This window comes from Haliotis rubra, unplaced genomic scaffold (assembly GCF_003918875.1).
Source record: "Haliotis rubra isolate DU_JTF1 unplaced genomic scaffold, ASM391887v1 Scf709, whole genome shotgun sequence".
In the NCBI taxonomy this organism is placed as follows: Eukaryota; Metazoa; Mollusca; class Gastropoda; order Lepetellida; family Haliotidae; genus Haliotis; species Haliotis rubra.
In genome coordinates this window covers 224703-239680 of record NW_025767423.1, presented here as the reverse complement: position 1 = coordinate 239680, position 14978 = coordinate 224703, and the positions used below count along the sequence as shown (strand labels likewise).

Below are 14978 nucleotides of genomic sequence, written 5' to 3'. Positions count from 1 at the left end.
CTTGGTGACTTTGTCCCTTTATAGCCTAGATGCTTGCTAGGAGCCCAGTCTGGATGTGATTCATCATATTGATGTGGTTTTTCTGAAAATATATGAATTATTCATTACACAATATCATAACTTACAGTTTATCTGTCTGTAAAATTCTCTACATGTAAGATTTCTAAGAAGATAAGTTAACTCAAGATTCAATATGAATTTATGTTATTTCCACATTGTGCTTTGAAACAAGACACTAAATAAACCATAAAAAATATGCTACTATTTTTCTGATAAAACAACAATAGACACTGAATTCATAATAAATAATCTCGTACTAATATCGACTTTACATGAGATACTGCATGTCCTATGAACATTTAGTGTTCATGGCTTCCCGCCACCAAGACTGACCAGCTCTGCTAACATAAAACTAAAATACTGTCAGAGTTTTTCGACCTAGCACATCAATTTAATACAAAATGGGCTTTGAATTGTCAAGATTTTAGATTCATATGTACCTACAAAATATTAATAATGTAGCTTACCTGAAATGAAATGATCCGAACAAACACGAAGCTGTTCATAACACGTCACATCGGATCGGTTGATTACAGCAATCCATGCTCTCCTTCGCCGTTCACTCTTCTTTTCTGCTGCTTCCCCCTGTCCAGAAATAACCTTAGGAATGCGATAAAAGCTCTTTTTATCTCTCCCACCCCGATTGTGGCAGTTTACAATAGCACACGTAGTCGGCATTATCTCTGGATGAATGATCAACAACGATGAGCTGCGTAAACAAAGCCTTCCAAAATGGCCGCCGGGAATGCATTGTGGGAAATGTAGAAAAGCCCTCAGCCCTTTGTAAGGTGGGTTAGGATGGTCAAGCGGCGGTGTCTGGTAACGGCGGCTCCGAAGCTGGGAGAGGGATGCATCAAGGGAATCTGAGCATCAATGTGCTGTGTAACCTGTTACCGGAATAATTAGAGAATAATCAACGGGGTACGAGTGATTACGGGAAATATGCCTGAGTTGAAATAATGTTCACAGTGCCGAGCCTTGTTATTATTCTAACGAGGGCATATTTCCCGTAATCACTCGTACCTCGTTTGTTATTCTATTTATTACCCATAATGTAATTGAAAAAGAAGAACCATAAAATAAAAACTACCCGGAGACTTGTGACCTCAAACAGGTGATTGGTATTCATGCACGTATTAAACCTAGCTAACTTCTCCAGCGGTAATAACAGTAACTACACTATGTAAAAAAGGTATTTCGTAAAATCGCTTTAAAACACAACAAAATATTTATGATGGAATAATTTATCAACATTTGTTAATATGATAAAACTGGTCTTTTAAATATCATATATATTCTAAGGGGATACAAATACATAAATCACTAATTGGCATCATTATAAATGAAACCCCGTCATTAAAACTACTCATTTCGATCTTTAATTAACTTAAAATCGGCCTTTTTGACAACAGTGCACAATTCTCACCCGCGAACGAAATTTCAACCAAACAGAGCGGCGCGTCTCTGTGACGTCATATGAGGAATAGCTCTGAAGGCTGATGCAGAATTCAAGTACATTTCAGAGGGTAAATTATCTTGTTTACAGGTTTGTATAAACCTGAAATCGTGACAACTGTTGTGAAAAATGAAAGCTATATGTTCTCACAATCTACTGTCATTTGATTTTGTCTCCTGCTTTGCTTAGTTTCCGAGTTACAACTTGTTTTCATAGACGATTCTGTCAAAATCGCTTGGTGTCGCTAGGCCATATTTGTTCAAGCCAGACGCTAGTGATAGTGAAAATGATGATCAGCCTCGCTCATCACGGTTACGGTTAATTTCTTCAACCTAAACAGTGCGACATTAAGGAGGGTGGATGCCCATCAGATGCAGTTATTTGAAAATATCCCCGGTAGTTCTTGTCTGATTGAAATATAGTATCAAAGCAGTGTGGGCTTTTTCAGGTTTTCTAATGTTTGGATGGTATAATGACTGATCCACATTGATCCCATTTCTGTGTTTTTTACCTCGATATTTAATCATGTCATGTAAAAATATATATTAAATTGATATTTGATGTGTTTGAATGACCCTAGTTTGCCATTGCTAGAAGAATCTGAAAATTAGGTAAATAGGTACATACAGTTCTAGCACACAGAAAATGCCTATATGTATTTCTTATGCAACAATGGAGTTCTGTTTGTATTCTCAAAACAGTGTCGGCCCATAGGTTTTCACATACAATTAAAATAGAATGCAATACAGCAATTAATACTCCCTTGTTGTAACCCGTGTTAGGTGGTATAAACCTACACATGTTATTTGTCATCATTCACTTGATGGTCAGTTAATGAAATTATAACAGTATAATTAGTGGTAACACCACTTAGATTACCCGACAAAGGTTCCCATTTGGCATTTCTTGTGTCTGGAGTAAATGCGCAACATTATAAACATCGATCAAAGGATTAACCGATAACACGCTGATTGATTAACTACTTTTATCTTGCACAGCGGATTTTGTCAAAAGGTAGTGTTTATGTATGTAGATTTACTAATCTATACTGAATACACTCTGTCGTGTCTGTGTCTGCGAAAAAACAATGTCCTTCTTTCAAAGCATTAACCGCCAATACATTGATTGATTGCTCACTATTGGCTAACTAAAAGAAAGGCGGACATTATGCAATTAGTTGCCAGGTGTGCTATCTTGGGTGACCAATGAGACTATACACCAATGTGAAATACCTGAAACGATATGTCACCTTTTCGTATATTAGACTGTTAAAAGACACATCACTTGGAACAGCTACAGATGAATGGCATGTCACTCGTTTTTGTGGATATTGATGGATACATTCCTCGAACAAGGTAATAGCCTGACATTGTTTCTATAACTTTAATCTGTTTTAATTTAATCATTGTTTTCGCCGTGAAGTGTAATGAGACAGACAACATACACTAAGGCGTGTGTGGAACCAGGGATACTCTACAACACCCCCTTATATAGTCTCCCTGGTGGAACTTATGATCCACATTGGCAAACTATAAAATGTCAGCCCTGTTATAAATTCACTATAAGTATCAGCAGATCGTCTGCTTTTTATTTAGTTTCAAAATGCATACAAGTATGATAATAAACTAATTAGGATTATAAGACAAAATATAAAGACGTACATTGACTAGTATCTACATACTGGTGAGTGGACGTTAACTACGTGAATGCTAAGAAATTTATCACACAGTATTGTGACTTCGACCCCCACCTCGCTTCCGTGGAAGAAATCGTTATGTTATAAGTTGTGTCATGCATAATCCTTTTGGTCATGATTCAAATACATATTTAACTACGAGTAGAAAGTAGGTTTGATTTTCTCACTTGATGAAAACAAACCATAATCTCATTAATTCTAACATACTTTAGCCCGTGACTTTACGATTTTCAAAAATGGCGGCTCCCTGTCGCGAACATCCGCCAGTCTGAGGATAAATGCTATTTAGGTTTGTTTTCACCGAGTTACAAAATCAAAACTACTTTCTACTGGTAGTAAAATATGTATTTGATTGATGGCCAATAGGATTTTGCATGACATAGCTTATAACATAACAATTTCTCTCGTGGCAGCGAGGTGGGTGTCAATATAATACCACTTACAATATTATTGTTACTTCGACCACAACCTCACTTCCGAGGAAGAAATCGTTATGTTACAAGTTGTGTCATGGAAAATCTTTCTGGTCCTCAATCATATACATATTTTACTACAACTAGTAAGTAGTTTTGATTCTTTAACTTCCGTGAAGCGATCTGAACACAAGTAAGATATCGTTTCAGGCTTCCATAACGGTCACTTCGCACTCACAAACATAACCCATTTAGCACGAACTGCGGGGTCCTGTGGAAATCTGTGCATGGCGACACCATCGCCCAACCCCTAGGAGCAATAGACGACAACGATTCCGCATGTCTTCGTTGATGTCGTGAAATCATCAAAATGACGAGCTTGCTACACACTTTCTATACAACTAACTGAAAATCCTTCCTCATATGACGTCACTGCAGTGCTCTAACGACAGAGTTACGTAACCTGTCTGTGGTTTCGTTGGCGGGCGAGAGTGAAGCAGGCGACTTTTTAGCAACTTTTAATCGCTCGGTATTAATTAACCACAAATTTCTTAAGATAGAATTTGGTGTCCCGCATAAGACTAACCACAAATCTTTCATATGTAATAGTTAAAAGTGTACAAAAGAACCCAAAGTTTATTTGTTGTTTACATGTAATATCATTGAACTTAATAACAGCTAGAACGTTAATTGATCAAGTCAGTAAGCAGGAACATCGTTCATTCACGACTGACGTGTGTCTAGTGACGGTGTAGTGTTCAAACACACTTTGGCAAAAACCTGTCATTTTCTGGGAAAGTCGACGGTTGAACGTTAGGAAATCTAAAAGACAACCATCCCACGAATACATCTAGAAAATGTTTTCTGTTTTTGGATCATGAAAAGTAGTTCCGTCAACCAATCATATTTCTTCTCTGCTTAGCTGACCAATCAACGTTTAGAATCACCAAAAAGCATATGTGCGATTATCACAAAAATAATCACCTGTGTATCCTAGCCCGGATGGGTAATGATCTCTAATCTCTTCCTGCTAACTGGGCGCTGGGACACTTGTTCATCGTCTTCTGCCGGGTGATTGTGCTCAGGGAAGTGGGAAAAGAAGAGTTGCCGACAGAGTTGCATTTACCTCAGGTTCTCGCTGATACACTGTACACCCAGGCATGTTGATACACTGTACACCCAGGCATGTTGATACACTGTACACCCAGGCATGTTGATACACTGTACACCCAGGCATGTTGATACACTGTACACCCAGGCATGTCAAGACAAGGTACACTCCTACACCCAGGCATGTCAAGACAAGGTACACTCCTACACCCAGGCATGTCAAGACAAGGTACGCTCCTACACCCAGGCATGTCAAGACAAGGTACACTCCTACACCCAGGCATGTTAAGACAAGGTACACTCCTACACCGAGGCATGTTAAGACAAGGTACGCTCCTACACCAAGGCATGTTAAGACAAGGTACACTCCTACACCCAGGCATGTTAAGACAAGGTACACTCCTACACCCAGGCATGTTGATACACTGTACACCCAGGCATGTTATGACAAGGTACACTTCTACACCGAGGTGGCGCTATTAGGTCAATGAGTGAGTGAGTTTAGTTTACGCCACACTCAGCAATATTCCAGCTATATGGCGGCTGTCTGTGAATAATCGTGTCTAGACCAGACAATCCTGTGATCAACAGCATGAGCATCGATCTGGGCCCTGTAGGTTTTATGAAGCAAGTGAAAAACAGAATTTGGACTGAGAGGCAAGTGTGAGGAAGTATTTGTACAGTGCCACGGACTGTATTCATTAGGACTGCAATAACATGGGGGAGCGAGTTAAATACACATTGATTAGGATAGATAGAAACGTTAAGTCTGCAGTATTAACAAAGGAATAGTGAAGTTCATCCATGTGAATTACCATCTGAACGACGAGTAAACTGTCAAATTTGTGATGTTTGTGGAATATTCTATGGGCACCTTAGTCCGTATTTTGTACCAGTATATCGCCTGATTGTTTAGTACACATGTACTGTGCTTGTTTTATGTGGTCTGTAGAGATAGCGCTCACTTCCGCCGGAAGCCGACATCAGAACATTACATACGGGGAACTTCTTTGAGTGACATGTTTAGAAGTTGGTGAATCAGATACGGACAAACTTTATGGATAAATAACTTAGTTATTCGGATAATGCAACGTTTCGATACAGATTCTTGTATTTTGACAAGCTGGTATGAGTGAGGTAAAAACAGGGTGTTTGTACTGATCTGATGACACACGGGGTAAAAGTGTAAAGTGTATGACAGACATACGCTAGACCGTAAATCGTGTATTTGTATCGGCCAATACACCTACACTTTAAACAAGGGACACCAGTGCCTGTAAGTTGGCTATAATATCGTTCTTAGTGGAGAGACGTATTTCACGGTGTGAGAATTTAGCCAATTGTTTTTTTTCTGATGTCTAATTTATTTGCACTTTATATTGCTATTTGGGTTCTGTGTGCAATCATGGATATTGTTTTATTTCTTCTAGTCTGATATTCCGACCGGTTGTGTCGATAGGGGGAACAAACAAATTTCGGCAGTCACAAGACAATTTGCTAATAGCGTTTACGAACAGGATCTGCCGTTCAGAGTTGACGCTCGGAGGATGAGCTGGACCTCCGCTCACCTGTAGCATGTCTGAATTCATAGCTTCGTTTATCGTTGAGTTGGTGATTCTATGCAGATGTTATTTGTTCGTATATTCATTAAACATTTCATTATTGTACTCATGCCTTTTGTGGGCAAAGTTTAATTCCCAGCATATCTGGTGTCTGTACTATGTGTGTGTACGTTTTTGACTTGTGAAATAAATATTTGGGAACACTGTCGATGTTGTCCATCATTTCCTCCAACAGCTGATTGATGTCATAGTCCAGATTTACAAGGGTGAGTAACAAAGATGAAAGATAATAATTACTCCTGGTGATAGTGTCGGTGCCATGTGAATAACCTTCACAGGTACCACGACACGTACACAAGGGGCAGATAGACGTATATATTATAAGTTGTATACTTCTCTCGAGGGTAATACGGAAGGGTTACACGGAAACTTGTTAACGCCTCAATGACCAATGAAATTAAAGTGTTTTATGTGAAGGTAAGATAAATCATACTTTTAATTACCTCATCGAGGTGGCCAGTTCCAGCGATGTTTTGTGTCAGACTCAACTGCCTGTTTGTGAGCCTACCCATCACTTAGGTTAAGTCACGAAGGGATTTAGCATTTTGGTAGCCATTCATCTGGGTTGAATGAGTCTCGTTGAGACTACGTGTTGAGACTATGTGTCTGAGGCAGAATGGTTCTAAAAGTTATGATTTATCACAATTGGCACTTTCATAACCTGTAAAAGACGACTGTCTGTCTCTGCATGAAAGATAATATATATATTCTATATTATTATAAATACACTTTCATGCACAGGCAGACAGCCGTCTTTCAAAGGTTTTATAATATGCCAATACTTAAATGTATAAGTACATGATGCAAATATTACATGCTATAATCCTCAAATCATAATGGGACACCTTATACTATATACAATAATACGTTATAAGTTATATTGCTTTATTTCAATTGATTGATTAATTCCTACTGCACCATCCTGTTTCCAAGCAGGTTTCCAGAGACTATTCCTTTAAGTTACAGCACAGGACTTGGAGTCTGGTCATGATAAGAATGTGTCTTTTGTAAATTGGACATGCAAGAAAAAAACACATCTTTTGTATGAATTTTCATCTGTCGATGATGTAATTAGGAAATAATGACAAACATCGCCTGTGAAAATAACAACAAAATGAAGTTAAATGCTAACTAGACAGGGGCGTTGTAATTCAATTTGCTTAGTCTAAATTTTAAATTTGGATTTTGATCCAGACAATCCAGTGATTGCCAGCAGTGATAAAGGCCATCAAGGTACAAAGACCTGCACATTAGCGAGCCGGACCACCTGAATTACTAAGTTCCCTAAGTAGACTGCTCAGACGTGGCTGTGACGATGTCGCGGCAAGATATTTCAACCTTTGAAAAAATATATCCTTGGCATAATCGTAAAGCATTACATCAAATCTGCTCATGTAGAAGATTTTGTTGCGATCGTTCTCAGTAAGACTGAATGTAGATGAGGTATGCTTTGTCTTAAATTTAGCAGTAAATCTTAAATTAAACGTATTCTCGAAAAGAATTTGTGACAGTTCCTGATATTCGGTTAAACCAAAGTACGCCATATTCTTAAGATTTTCTTTTGCGCTTGTCAGCATGCGGTACTGTCTTTCGTCATAAGTCCAACCGGAAGCGGAAGTGTTGTAGCAGTCCACAATGCTCAGGTTTGCCAACATCCGGGTCTGTCTGTTTACGGCCAAATTTGATTTACAGTCCATAAACTCATGCAGGGTCACGTTTTTCCAGTCAACATCGAAACACCTAGGGAGCTCCTCGGTCGTCGGGGAACGACCATTACACAGAAGAGGGACAATCCAAGTGGCACCCCTTGAAACGTGATTCCATTCGCTTAGGTAACGTGGCAACGGATGCCTCAGCATGGTAACATACAGGTGTCTGCAATTAAGAAAACACAGTAAAACAAATACGAATATAACATTTATATTTGTAAAGCACATCACTGGCCCTAAACTGGTGACAAGACGGACGTGGCAGTGCGACTGTCTGTGTGTGGTGCTCACTGGTCACTAGCCGAACACATGGACTAATGCCTAAAGTCCTTCCCTCGCCACTAAGTCTTCTCAAACGACTTCTTTCACGACCGTACACAACGCACGTCGCTCGAGACAGGAGGCAGTCACTCGAGCAAGAGTGAACTAAGGGACGTAACTCTATTTGTCTCGCCAGATGGATAAAGGGACGAAACTCTGTACGTCTTATCATCAATAATACTATATAGTGCTTGATGCACTGACGCCTAAGATTGCAGCACTCAGCACCACAGGCCCTGGTGTCTTTGCGAGGATTAAAGATTTTATAACTTATATACAAAAAATTTAGATGACGCTGCTAAATCTGCACATTCTGTATACATTCTCGGGCATTTTTACTTTCATCGACTGCTTGACTTGAAAGAAATGTACGATTTTTTTCCAGCAATGGCTGCTCAAAAGAAAGCATCATTTGTAAATGTCTCTTTAACAAACATCAACCAACCAGAGGGCTTGCTTCGACCACACACCCGTTTTGTGCGGATATATCGTCAGCCAATTTTGTCAAGATCGTTTAGTTGGGGGTCAATTGGTAGGTGTCATGAGTGGTGCTCGATAGGCCAATCATCCATGATTATGTTTACATTAAATTTTAATCGATTGCATGCGATGGTAGCGTAGCGATCGGCAAAGCAGTCGGTTGTGGTGCACCGAAGTGTCCGGCCTCCGAGTCGGGGGTCATCTCAAAAACAATATTTTTTTAATCATTAATCCTCGCAAAGAAACGAGGGCCTGTGCTCAGCACCAGCCTTTTGTATAATCTTAATACTTTCTAAAGGAATATATAAATCGAAATACTCCAGCGGCATGGTCTTATGAAATCCAAGGTGACATACGTCACGTCGTCAAACCATGACTCCACCCTCCGCCATCCCACATCCAGTTGAAGATTCTTTACTCTGTACAGTACAGTCAACAGGACCAGCCTCCATGGCGGAGTTATATACCGAGCAATGTATGTATGCCTAACCACTGAAACGGTTCATTCAGTAACAGCAGGGGCTAGTTCTGGAGTCAACTACCTGCACACATACATGATTCAATAAGTTTCAGTTGCTTCTAATCTGTGCTCATACTCTTTTCTTCATATCTTAAACATGTGACTGACGGCCGGTTGACATGCCCCCTCAGAACGAACAATGATGACTAGTCAGCCTTGACCTACTGTTCTCTTCCGATGAGTGAGTGAGTGGGTGAATATAGTTTTTACGCCGCTTTTTAGCAATATTGCAGCAATATCACGGCGGGGACACCAGAAATGGACCTCACATAATGTACCCATAATGGGAATCGAACCCGGGTCTACGGCGAGACGAGCGAACGCTTTACTGCTAGGCTACCCCTCCGCCTCTACTGATGGCCTTACTGTGTATGTTTCCACCGTAGTGGTGAATAGTGGTGAATAATGGTGAATAGGTGTATATCCTGCATATATCGTGTATATCCTGCATATATCGTGTCGTGCTTTGAGCATGTTTGGTGATGGATCCTAAAAATTAATATCATTAATAAAAATATTGAGCATGGGTGAGTGAGTATGTGTGGGTGAGTGAGTGAGGGGTTATTCTGCTATCACTAACCACCCGCTAATTCGCAGCTATCAGAGAAAGGAATCATCCATTTGTACTCATGAAGAAACCCAAACTCGGATTTTCAACGTGACACGTGAGCACAGTAACCAGGAGTCGACCCTTCTAACACCCATGTACCCGCACCCAATGATGCTGGTAGACGATCCTTCTAACACCCATGTACCCGCACCCAATGATGCTGGTAGACGACCCTTCTAACACCCATGTACCCGCACCCAATGATGCTGGTAGACGATCACAGACTGTAGTATAGAGTTAGTGACTAAATCCTTAAGTTTTGTGGTGGCGTGTCTTCACCCAATGATGCTGGTAGACGATCACAGACTGTAGTATAGAGTTAGTGACTAAATCCTTAAGTTTTGTGGTGGCGTGTCTGCACCCAATGATGCTGGTAGACGATCACAGATTGTAGTATAGAGTTAGTGACTAAATCCTTAAGTTTTGTGGTGGCGTGTCTTCACCCAATGATGCTGGTAGACGATCACAGACTGTAGTATAGAGTTAGTGACTAAATCCTTAAGTTTTGTGGTGGCGTGTCTTCACCCAATGATGCTGGTAGACGATCACAGACTGTAGTATAGAGTTAGTGACTAAATCCTTAAGTTTTGTGGTGGCGTGTCTTCACCCAATGATGCTGGTACACGATCACAGACTGTAGTATAGAGTTAGTGACTAAATCCTTAAGTTTTGTGGTGGCGTGTCTTCACCCAATGATGCTGGTACACGATCACAGATTGTAGTATAGAGTTAGTGACTAAATCCTTAAGTTTTGTGGTGGCGTGTCTTCACCCAATGATGCTGGTAGACGATCACAGATTGTAGTATAGAGTTAGTGACTAAATCCTTAAGTTTTGTGGTGGCGTGTCTTCACCCAATGATGCTGGTAGACGATCACAGACTTGTAGTATAGAGTTAGTGACTAAATCCTTAAGTTTTGTGGTGGCGTGTCTTCACCCAATGATGCTGGTACACGATCACAGACTGTAGTATAGAGTTAGTGACTAAATCCTTAAGTTTTGTGGTGGCGTGTCTTCACCCAATGATGCTGGTACACGATCACAGACTGTAGTATAGAGTTAGTGACTAAATCCTTAAGTTTTGTGGTGGCGTGTCTTCACCCAATGATGCTGGTAGACGATCACAGACTGTAGTATAGAGTTAGTGACTAAATCCTTAAGTTTTGTGGTGGCGTGTCTTCACCCAATGATGCTGGTAGACGATCACAGACTGTAGTATAGAGTTAGTGACTAAATCCTTAAGTTTTGTGGTGGCGTGTCTGCACCCAATGATGCTGGTAGACGATCACAGACTGTAGTATAGAGTTAGTGACTAAATCCTTAAGTTTTGTGGTGGCGTGTCTTCACCCAATGATGCTGGTAGACGATCACAGACTGTAGTATAGAGTTAGTGACTAAATCCTTAAGTTTTGTGGTGGCGTGTCTTCACCCAATGATGCTGGTAGACGATCACAGACTGTAGTATAGAGTTAGTGACTTAGTCCTTTAGTTTTGTGGTGGCGTGTCTTCACCCAATGATGCTGGTAGACGATCACAGACTGTAGTATAGAGTTAGTGACTTAGTCCTTTAGTTTTGTGGTGGCGTGTCTGCACCCAATGATGCTGGTAGACGATCACAGACTGTAGTATAGAGTTAGTGACTAAATCCTTAAGTTTTGTGGTGGCGTGTCTGCACCCAATGATGCTGGTAGACGATCACAGACTGTAGTATAGAGTTAGTGACTTAGTCCTTTAGTTTTGTGGTGGCGTGTCTGCACCCAATGATGCTGGTAGACGATCACAGACTGTAGTATAGAGTTAGTGACTTAGTCCTTTAGTTTTGTGGTGGCGTGTCTGCACCCAATGATGCTGGTAGACGATCACAGATTGTAGTTTAGAGTTAGTGACTTAAATCCTTTAGTTTTGTGGTGGCGTGTCTGCACCCAATGATGCTGGTAGACGATCACAGACTGTAGTATAGAGTTAGTGACTTAGTCCTTTAGTTTTGTGGTGGCGTGTCTTCACCCAATGATGCTGGTAGACGATCACAGACTGTAGTATAGAGTTAGTGACTAAATCCTTAAGTTTTGTGGTGGCGTGTCTGCACCCAATGATGCTGGTAGACGATCACAGACTGTAGTATAGAGTTAGTGACTTAGTCCTTTAGTTTTGTGGTGGCGTGTCTGCACCCAATGATGCTGGTAGACGATCACAGACTGTAGTATAGAGTTAGTGACTTAGTCCTTTAGTTTTGTGGTGGCGTGTCTGCACCCAATGATGCTGGTAGACGATCACAGACTGTAGTATAGAGTTAGTGACTTAGTCCTTTAGTTTTGTGGTGGCGTGTCTTCACCCAATGATGCTGGTAGACGATCACAGACTGTAGTATAGAGTTAGTGACTTAGTCCTTTAGTTTTGTGGTGGCGTTTCTGCACCCAATGATGCTGGTAGACGATCACAGACTGTAGTATAGAGTTAGTGACTTAGTCCTTTAGTTTTGTGGTGGCGTGTCTGCACCCAATGATGCTGGTAGACGATCACAGACTGTAGTATAGAGTTAGTCACCTTTAGTTTTGTGGTGGCGTTGCACCCAATGATGCTAGACGATCAGACTGTTATAGAGTTAGTGACTTAGTCCTTTAGTTTTGTGGTGGCGTTTCTGCACCCAATGATGCTGGTAGACGATCACAGACTGTAGTATAGAGTTAGTGACTTAGTCCTTTAGTTTTGTGGTGGCGTGTCTGCACCCAATGATGCTGGTAGACGATCACAGACTGTAGTATAGAGTTAGTGACTTAGTCCTTTAGTTTTGTGGTGGCGTGTCTGCACCCAATGATGCTGGTAGACGATCACAGACTGTAGTATAGAGTTAGTGACTTAGTCCTTAAGTTTTGTGGTGGCGTGTCTGCTGTATGGGAAAGCCAGAGGTGATTAAGATTTTGAGTAATGTTTTCGGCTTGAAACACAAGGGTGTGTTATTAACAAACCAAGAATCATTATCAGAGCTAATAACAGGGTAAACCACACGCTCTTGTAGACACGAAGGCCACAGCACAGAAAGTGTCTGGTTAACAGTAAATGTTCTGAGTCTGTTTATTATTTATTTATTGATGAATAAATCACATCTTACCTTCGTTTGATCTTCCGACCACTACGTCTGTTCATGGCGTTTTCAACACAGGCATGTAGATGGGTCCAGTCGGCGTGGACGTGACATGGATGCTCATACATCTCTTGTTTAAACAAAACATTCGATTTCCACGCTTGATAACACGCACATTTAGTTTTAACTTCACCGTCACATCGGCACCACGGTGTGACGTCTAGATCATCTGTCATATGCCTTGCAAATGTCGTACTTCCAGTCTTCTGAATTCTCACAAAGACAATGACGTCACTTCCGTTGGAGCTAACGTTGTAGCTATGGATAATGTCTTTACGTGAAAAGTGCTCCGATGATAGTCCCCTGTTACAAGCATCGTCGTCTGTGGGATAAATCACCTTAAAGGCAGAAGTGCTTGTTTTCAGAAAACTGACAGGTTTTACACGTGTTTTGCTAAAAACATGACACGTTAACCAAACAGTAATGACGAATACCGCCACAACTAAGAACAAAACTCTTTTTAACATTACGTTTAACATTTGAAAAGATCTTCCCAATCACACAGTAAACCTTTCTGTGAAACCAAAGAACTGGGCTGGCGTTCCAAGATTCGTCAGGAAGCATACACTTACGACCAGGAGGATGAAACGCAAACTTCCAAATGAAAAAACATTGAAATTTGAAAATACACCCCCAGATTATCTGGTTTGTGAAGCGTAAACACGGAAGTGTGAACAATAGCGAACATGATACCACAGTCACCTGCCACACTGAAACATGGTATCGAGAACCTTTCACTACAGTGTGTCAGATCGTAGTAACATATTCACACCTACGAGAACTGACAGGAACTCCATAACTGAAAGATATTAAATAAATATACTGAACTGTCGCGGGAGATTTGATGGAAGCTTGAAAGATGCAGTTGTGGTATAGAAATGAGGGTCTGTGGATGTGAGTCTGTGGTGGTATGTTGATGTGAGTCTGTGGTGGTATGGAGATGTGAGTCTGTGGTGGTATGTTGATTTGAGTCCGTGGTGGTATGGAGATGTGAGTCTGTGGTGGTATGGAGATGTGTGTCTGTGGTGGTATGGAGATGTGAGTCTGTGGTGGTATGGAGATGTGAGTCTGTGGTGGCATGGAGATGTGAGTCTGTGGTGGTATGGAGATGTGGGTCTGTGGTGGTATGTTGATGTGGGTCTGTGGTGGTATGTTGATGTGAGTCTGTGGTGGTATGGAGATGTGAGTCTGTGGTATGGAGATGTGAGTCTGTGGTGGTATGGAGTCTGTGGTGGTATGGAGATGTGGGTCTGTGGTGGTATGTTGATGTGGGTCTGTGGTGGTATGGAGATGTGTGTCTGTGGTGGTATGGAGATGTGAGTCTGTGGTGGTATGGAGATGTGAGTCTGTGGTGGCATGGAGATGTGGGTCTGTGGTGGTATGTTGATGTGAGTCTGTGGTGGTATGGAGATGTGGTGGTATGGAGATGTGAGTCTGTAGTGGTATGGAGATGTGGGTCTGTGGTGGTATGTTGATGTGAGTCTGTGGTGGTTTGGAGATGTGGGTCTGTGGTGGTACGTCACTGTAACAGAATGGTATCGGAATTACAGCCACAACACACGCGACACATTGCTCCACACATGAGGGTAGTTTGACTCAAAGGTGAAAGGTAAAAGATAAAAAGTCATCAAAATGGGGATCGTGAGGCTGGAACATAGCAAAACCAATTTGCTTGAGGTTGAAAGATAATAAGTAAAAAATCAAACATAAAAAACATTTAATATGTTATGACATTATAATATTTAATGAAGTTAATTAAACCTCAATATTATTGAAATTTTGTAAAAATAATTTTGTTATCATCCATTAAAACCATTTTCTCAAACTCTTAGTTGGGTTA

General features: G+C 40.9%; 2 protein-coding genes across 6 annotated transcripts in view; one reads left to right on the top strand and one right to left on the bottom strand.

Moving 5' to 3' along the window:
• LOC124259067 (mRNA export factor GLE1-like) overlaps positions 1-14978 on the top strand; it is a 447176-nt gene that overhangs the window by 235172 nt on the left and 197026 nt on the right. The window lies entirely within an intron of this gene.
• LOC124259061 (heparan-sulfate 6-O-sulfotransferase 3-B-like) lies at positions 7247-13721 on the bottom strand. The gene is made up of 2 exons (XM_046693140.1): positions 13106-13721; positions 7247-8232 (listed from the first exon to the last, which is right to left on the bottom strand). The coding sequence occupies exons 1-2, from the start codon at positions 13615-13617 to the stop codon at positions 7608-7610; spliced, it is 1137 nt and encodes a 378-aa protein (XP_046549096.1). The 5' UTR covers positions 13618-13721; the 3' UTR covers positions 7247-7607.

Excerpts from the sequence above, each read along its gene's own strand:
- LOC124259061 (XM_046693140.1), bottom strand. The coding sequence starts at position 13,617 with ATGTTAAACGTAATGTTAAAAAGAGTTTTGTTCTTAGTTGTGGCGGTA. Across the intron at positions 8,233-13,105 it reads GGTCGGAAGATCAAACGAAG|ACACCTGTATGTTACCATGC; the intron begins GTAAGATGTGAT and ends TCTTAATTGCAG.